The sequence below is a fragment of the Eleginops maclovinus genome, chromosome 4, assembly GCF_036324505.1.
Source record: "Eleginops maclovinus isolate JMC-PN-2008 ecotype Puerto Natales chromosome 4, JC_Emac_rtc_rv5, whole genome shotgun sequence".
Classification (NCBI taxonomy): Eukaryota; Metazoa; Chordata; class Actinopteri; order Perciformes; family Eleginopidae; genus Eleginops; species Eleginops maclovinus.
This window is the reverse complement of record NC_086352.1, coordinates 4470810-4478309: the sequence shown is the minus strand read 5'-3', so window position 1 is coordinate 4478309 and position 7500 is coordinate 4470810. Positions and strand designations below refer to the sequence as shown.

The 7500-nt window shown below is 45.3% G+C and overlaps 1 protein-coding gene across 1 annotated transcript in view; it reads right to left on the bottom strand.

Moving 5' to 3' along the window:
* hsd11b2 (hydroxysteroid (11-beta) dehydrogenase 2) overlaps positions 1-7500 on the bottom strand; it is a 23180-nt gene that overhangs the window by 13069 nt on the left and 2611 nt on the right. Inside the window, 1 exon segment of the mRNA XM_063882256.1 lies at positions 295-507. Within this exon segment, the coding sequence (XP_063738326.1) occupies positions 295-507 (213 nt within the window).

Here is a 7500-nt window from a genome sequence, read left to right as displayed (position 1 = left end):
CTGACATGAGTCAGCATTATGAGTCCTGAACCCTGACATGAGTCAGCATTATGAGTCCTCGACTCTGACATGAGTCAGCATAATGAGTCCTGAACTCTGAGATCAGTCAGCATTATGAGTCCTGGACTGTGACATGAGTCAGCATTATGAGTCCTGAACTCTGAGATCAGTCAGCATTATGAGTCCTGGACTGTGACATGAGTCAGCATTATGAGTCCTGAACTCTGAGATCAGTCAGCAGTATGAGTCCTGAACTCTGACAGTCAGAGAACATGACACAGCAGTTTGTCTCACCTTGTAGCCCCAGCTTGGCCTTGGTGTCGAGCAGGGCCTGCTGGATGTGGGGGGGCTGGGTGATGTCCACCCTCAGTAGGGTGAGGCGGGGGGAGCAGCTCCTCTGAAGCTCCTGGGCTCCGGGTGAGGACAGGTCCAGCACCGTGGCGAACACCTGGAACCCCAGAGCGTCCAGACGCTTTGCTGCCGCCTTCCCGAACCCAGAGTCACATCCTGCAGGGGGGGGGCACAGGTTTGTTTTTAAGATCACAGACTCCTATTCAGCCAACCATGGCAGAGTTACAGCGGTTCATCCTCGGTGTTTGGATTACAGCTGATTAACAGCATCTGTGTTTGTACAGCGGGCGGTTTGGGACAGGCCAATCTGGCTCCTGTCCTCATCCTCAGAAACACACACACACACGCACGCACGCACGCACGCACGCACGCACGCACACACACACACACACACACACACACACACACACACACACACACACACACACACACACACAGGACCATACCAAGGAGCAGAGACTGAACTGTGTTCATTTAATTTAATTATATATTTATTTAATTTAAGTCTTTCATTAAATCTGTGGATCATAAGGATGTATTTATTACGGCGATGGCACGTTGTCACAAACTGAAGGAGTTAAGGGACATTAAAGAGAGAAATAAGTCTGAATATTTAAAGAAATAACCATAGGATCTAGAGGAAATAAGACAGAATTTTACAGGAAAAAGGGCCAGATAATTCAATAACATTAGTGGAAATATTTTAAAAAGTTAAAATATTAACGGATAAATAATCATCATATTTAGAGAAAAAGTTTCAAAAGTTTTCAAAATTAGAAAAGTAGAATGATTGACAGAAAAAGGTTTAGATTAACTGAAGAGAAAAGAAGTCAGAATATAAAGAGACAATATTAAAAATATGAAAGGAAAAACCTTGAATATTTATTGTGAATGGTTGTAAAGAGTCATAACAGAAGAGAGAAAGTAATGAAACAGAAGAAGAGAGCAGAGTGAGATATCTGGAGTGTTTCGGGAAGAAGCTGGAAGAGTTCCTACAGTTTATGGCCTCATGGAGGTGTTTACCACTATAAAAGCTGCTGGGGGGAGGGGGTGATGTTCTTCCTGTGTGTGTAACACCGTCTCTGAAGGAGCCGCAGATCTCACACTATTCCCAGAATTCCCGGCAGCAGCTCCACCTGACGCTGGCGGCACTTCCTGTTCTGTTTGTTCTGCAGAGAACCAGAGCTGCCAACGCTCCGAGAACCTGGAGCGCTGCCAGAGAACGTCCCCGAAGACAAGAGCCAAATAACTGACATACACACACACACACACACACACACACACACACACACACACACACACACACACACACACACACACACACACACACACACACACACACACACACACACACACACACACTGGGTTCAGGTTTCTGCTGCCGGGGCTCGCTGCTCTCACACTCTCAGTCTCCTGCACTATAATCTCAGCAGCGGTGCGGGGGAGCTTTTAGTTTTGCTTTAAAGCTGATTTATATTATTCCTCTTTTCTGTAAAATGATATGATGTTCTGTTTGAAGCTGAAACCCTCTCTGCTCCACCCCTCTCGATGTAGTTCTCCAGATTTGATTATATTTCACTGATGTTCTGTAAGCACCATTAACTGATCTGAGATCACTATGCTTTTACTCATAATAAAAACATGTGGAATACTACTTTAAAAGTTGGAAGATTAAAGAAAAAAGTCAGAAAATCTCAGATAATGTATTTAGAAGAAGTCAGAATTTTAAGAGAAGAAAATAGTTAAAATTAACGGGAATATTTAACGGTATTAACGGGAATATTTAACGGTATTAACGGGAATATTTAACGGTATTAACGGGAATATTTAACGGTATTAACGGGAATATTTAACGGTATTAACGGGAATATTTAACGGTATTAACGGGAATATTTAACGGTATTAACGGGAATATTTAACGGTATTAACGGGAATATTTAACGGTGTAATCAGAATAGTTTTTGAGAAAAAAGGTGAAACTGTTTGTAAAAAATGTTGAATGAAACATTCACCAGAAAATCACAGAACAAAAACTATGTCAGAGAAGAGGTCTCATTCCCCGCCCCCCGCCCCCGGTTCATGAGGGGGGGTGGGGGGGGGGGGGGTAATGAGATCGGAAATGTGCTTCTCTGAGGAGGAAGTCTTGGATTACAGATTTACGGGGTAAAGCCGGAAATCCTCCCGATTGACGGACAGCTGGAGGAACATCAGCGTTACGTCATTACTGACATTGACGCCCAAATACAAGAAGGGTTCCTGCCCTGTGAAGGGTTCCTGCCCTGTGAAGGGTTCCTGCCCAGTGAAGGGTTCCTGCCCTGTGAAGGGTTCCTGCCCAGTGAAGGGTTCCTGCCCTGTGAAGGGTTCCTGCCCAGTGAAGGGTTCCTGCCCAGTGAAGGGTTCCTGCCCTGTGAAGGGTTCCTGCCCAGTGAAGGGTTCCTGCCCTGTGAAGGGTTCCTGCCCTGTGAAGGGTTCCTGCCCTGTGAAGGGTTCCTGCCCAGTGAAGGGTTCCTGCCCTACACTTCCTTCAGCTCTGAAGCAGAGAGCTGAGTTTATGAGCTGCAGATGTGACTGCGTGGAACAGAAAGATGGGATACAAATTGAACATGAGATAATACGTGCCCCTCATTTCAGATCTCCCCGTGTCACACAGATCTGCTGACAGTAGGAGAGCGGTCCTGGTGAGGGTGCAGCTGGGAGTGAAGAGTTTAAACCAACAGACGTCACTCCAGGTTTTATTAGAGAGCTGCAGGTCAGGAGGCCTCAGCGGGAACACCTGGAAGTCATCAGGCCGTTAACAATGTTACGTAATCACCGAGGAGGACGTCAGCCTTCACAGGAACCAGAGAGCGGGTCACCCAGAGGCCGCAGAGCCTCCATGGGGCCCCACAGAACTACAGCTCCATATGTGAGGGGGAGCTCCCACGTCAGATTCCCAGACCGCAGGATTGTTGCTCCTTCCTTCAGGCGAACGCCCCTCGCTCATAAAGCAGCCAGAGGGCGGCACCAGGAACTGGAACGCCCAAATAAAGTCTAAAACGGGGAACCTCACAAATAGAGCACCGGGCCTAAAAAAATAAACCTAGAGTTGGCGTTCCCTTAGTGGCGTTCCCTTAGTGGCGTTCCCTTAGTGGCGTTCCCTTAGTGGCGTTCCCAGGGAGACATCCCAACGGTGGCTTTCCAACGGTGGCGTTCCCATAGTGACGCTCTAATGGTGGCGTTCCAACAGTTAGGTTCTGATGGAGTTCTAATGGTGGAGTTCTAATGATGGAGTTCACCGGAGGGGTCTGAGAGGAGGGGTCTGAGAGGACGGGTCTGAGCGGAGGGGTCTGAGAGGAGGGGTCTGACCGGAGGGGTCTGAGAGGAGGGGTCTGATTGGAGGGGTCTGAGAGGAGGGGTCTGAGAGGACGGGTCTGAGAGGAGAGGTCCAATAGGAGGGGTCCGAGAGGAGGGGTCTGGGAAGAGGGGTCTGAGAGGAGCGGTCAGAGAGGACGGGTCTGAAAGGAGGGGTCCGATAGGAGGGGTCTGAGCGGAGGGGTCTGAGCAGAGGGGTCTGAGAGGACGGGTCTGAGAGGAGGGGTCCAATAGGAGAGGTCCGAGAGGAGGGGTTCCGGGAGGAGGGGTCTGAGAGGAGCGGTCAGAGAGGAGGGGTCTGAGCGGAGGGGTCTGAGAGGAGGGGTCTGAGCGGAGGGGTTCCTGAGAGGAGTGGTCTGAGAGGAGGGTCTGAGCGAGGGGTCTGAGAGGGAGGGGTCTGAGTGGAGGGGTCTGAGAGGAGTGTGAGAGGAGGGATCAGATAGGGGTCTGAACCCTCTGTTCTCTTGAGTGGTCCTGCAGGAGAGAGGAGGTCTGAGACCCCCGCGGCCTCCAGACTGACTCAAGACCAGAGAGACACTTCCTGCTGGGGGGGCAGTGACTAAGGAAGGTGTCACATTTCTCTAGCTGACGCTGCTCTCCACCGTCACCATGCCTACGGGAGCACTCTGGGATGTAGTCCATGACCTCTCCGATGGTTGGACCCCCTGATCAGCTGACTTCTCCCTCCCCCTCCCACAAACAACCCCACAGATAATCCCAGACCTCAACCTTAGCCTCCCCGGCTCTGACGTCATGTGTGATGGATTCATCATGCCAATAAAAGTCCCTGAATGCACTCTTTATGTGCCCCCCCCCCCAGAGTGCAAAGGTCTCAGAGCCCTGTGACTCCGGCCCTCATCCCGTTAGGAATGTGCTCTTTGTTCAGCAATTCAATTAGCTTTCTAAGAGGCTTTACTGCCCCCCCTGAGTGACCCCCGCTCTGACCCCTGCAGCTTTCTGTGCAGCCAGTGAAGAACTGATTGAGTCTGGACCGATTTTCAATCTGCTCTCAGGCCCGCTCTAATGCCGGCCTGCGTCCAGACTGTAACAGAGCTAAGGAGTGCTGTCCCTCCGCAGGAAGAGGAGCGCTTCTGCAACCTGTGTGTGTGTGGTGTGTGTGTGCGTGCGTGCGTGCGTGCGTGCGTGCGTGCGTGCGTGCGGCGTCGTGTGTGTGTGTGTGTGCAAAAACGTCGGGTTATGACACAGGGAGGGGGACACCAACAGGTGTTGCCACACTTTAATTAAACGTAGAACCCTCTGATGGTTCTGCTGTAACCTCCTGCAGCATGGTGTGACTGTCTTATACAGAGGTAACCTCTCTACGGGGGGGGGCTTATATCCTGTCAAGTCTCCTGTGATAGTATTAAAGACGTTTGAAGACACCATATCAGACTCTAATCAAGGAGGAATCAGAAACTGAATCAGTTTCCCTGTAGGGAGTCGACCTCTGAGAGACCTGAAATCATGCTGCAGCTTTACGGCTCAGCCTCCGAGGCATGACTTCAATCAGACACTATATAGACAAAAGTATTGGGCCACCTACACCTTACACCTACAGGAGCTTTTAGGACATCCCATTCCTAATTAACCTGAAGATGGCCCCCCTTTGAAGCTGTAACAGCCTCCGCTCTTCTGGAAGGTTTTCTACAAGATGTTGGAGTGTGTCTGAGGGGAACCATTCATCCAGAAGAGCATTATGAGGTCAGACCCTGATGTTGGACCAGAGGGCCTGGCACTCCGTTCCAGTTCCTCCCAAAGGGGTTCAGTGGGGTTGGGGTCAGAGCTCTGTGGGCAGGTCCAGTTCATCTACATCAGACTCACCCAGCCAGGCCTTTATGGATCTTGCTTAGTGCACTGGGGCACAGTCATGCTGGAGCAGAAAGGGCCTTCCCCAAACTGTTTCCACAGCTGGAAGCACTGAATCCAGAAGGACTCGGTGAGATGAAGCATCAGAATCCCCTTCACTGGAACTAAGGGGCCCAGGCCAACCCCAGAAAAACACCCCATCACCCCTCCTACCCCACCCTCTAAAGCTGGCACAATGCAGTCAGGCAGGTAACGTTCTTCGGCATCCCCAAACCCAGACTGGTCCAACAGACTGCCAGAGAGAGAAGCTGATGGGTCCGTCAACAGAACCCCGTCTCCACTGCTCCAGAGTCCAGTTGCGGCGTGCTGTACACCGCTCCATCAACGCCGTGCTTGGTGACGTGCGGCTGGCATGCAGCTGCTCGACCTTGCAGCTCACGGCTCAGTTCTGGTGCTGATGTTAATGCAGAGCTGGTTTGGAGCTCTACAGGTACTGAGTCAGCAGAGCTTTGGACACTTTTACACACTCTGTGCCTCAGCACTTGGCGACCCCGCTTTGTAACTTCAGGTGGTCTGACACCTCCAGGCTGAGTCGCTGTGGTTCCAAACCTTTCCACTTTGCAGTAATACCACTGACAGCTGATCGGGGAATATCTAGGAGAGAAGACACATCACCAACGATGGGACTGAAGGAAACACCTGCATTCAAGGATTAAGAGGAGTGTCCTAATACTTTTGTCTATAATAATGTAATATAATATAATATAATATAATATATTATAATAAAATATAATATAATGTAATATAATATAATGTAATATAATATAATATAATATAATATAATATAATATAATATAATGTAATATAATATAATATAATATAATATAATGTAATATAATGTAATATAATATAATGTAATATAATGTAATATAATATAATATAATATAATATAATATAATGTAATGTAATATAATATATTATATTATAATATAATGTAATATAATATAATATAATATAATATATTATAATATAATATTATATAATGTAATGTAATATAATATATTATAATATAATATAATATATTATAATATATTATATTATATTATATTATAATATAATATAATATAATATAATATAATGTAATATAATGTAATGTAATGTAATGTAATGTAATATAATGTAATATAATGTAATATAATATAATATAATATAATATAATGTAATGTAATATAATATATTATAATATAATATAATATATTATAATATATTATATTATATTATAATATATTATAATATAATATAATATAATGTAATGTAATGTAATGTAATATAATATATATAATATATATATTATAATATATTAATATATATTATAATATAATATAATATAATATAATATAATGTAATATAATGTAATGTAATATAATGTAATATAATGTAATATAATATAATATAATATAATATAATGTAATGTAATATAATATATTATATTATAATATAATGTAATATAATATAATATAATATAATATAATGTAATGTAATGTAATATAATGTAATGTAATGTAATGTAATGTAATATAATGTAAGGTCTAACTTAGAGGGAACCGTCTGAGTCTATTTTCCTCATTGGGTTTTTATTCTTTTGTTCATGCACGGGCGAGGCCCCGCCCCCCGCCGATCCACCCAACCCGCATCTTGAGAAAAGTTGGGTTTTATGGGGACGGGGGCGCGCCCCCTGTACCCACTAAACTTTGACCCTATTTATTTCCTTTTTATTGTCCCAGCAATTCTCTGTCTGCTTGCTGCCCTCCCACTTTCAGCAAAACCTCTTGCCCTCCTCTCCTTCCCGTTATTTCAGAAAAGGCCCCTCTTCTGTTTTGCCCAGTGGGTCTTTTTCCCTGTTATCCACATAAAAATTTAATTGAGCTAAAGAAATTTTTCCTTTACGGCTTTTTCCTTTCTATCCAGGGTATAAATTAATCTGGCCCAGGA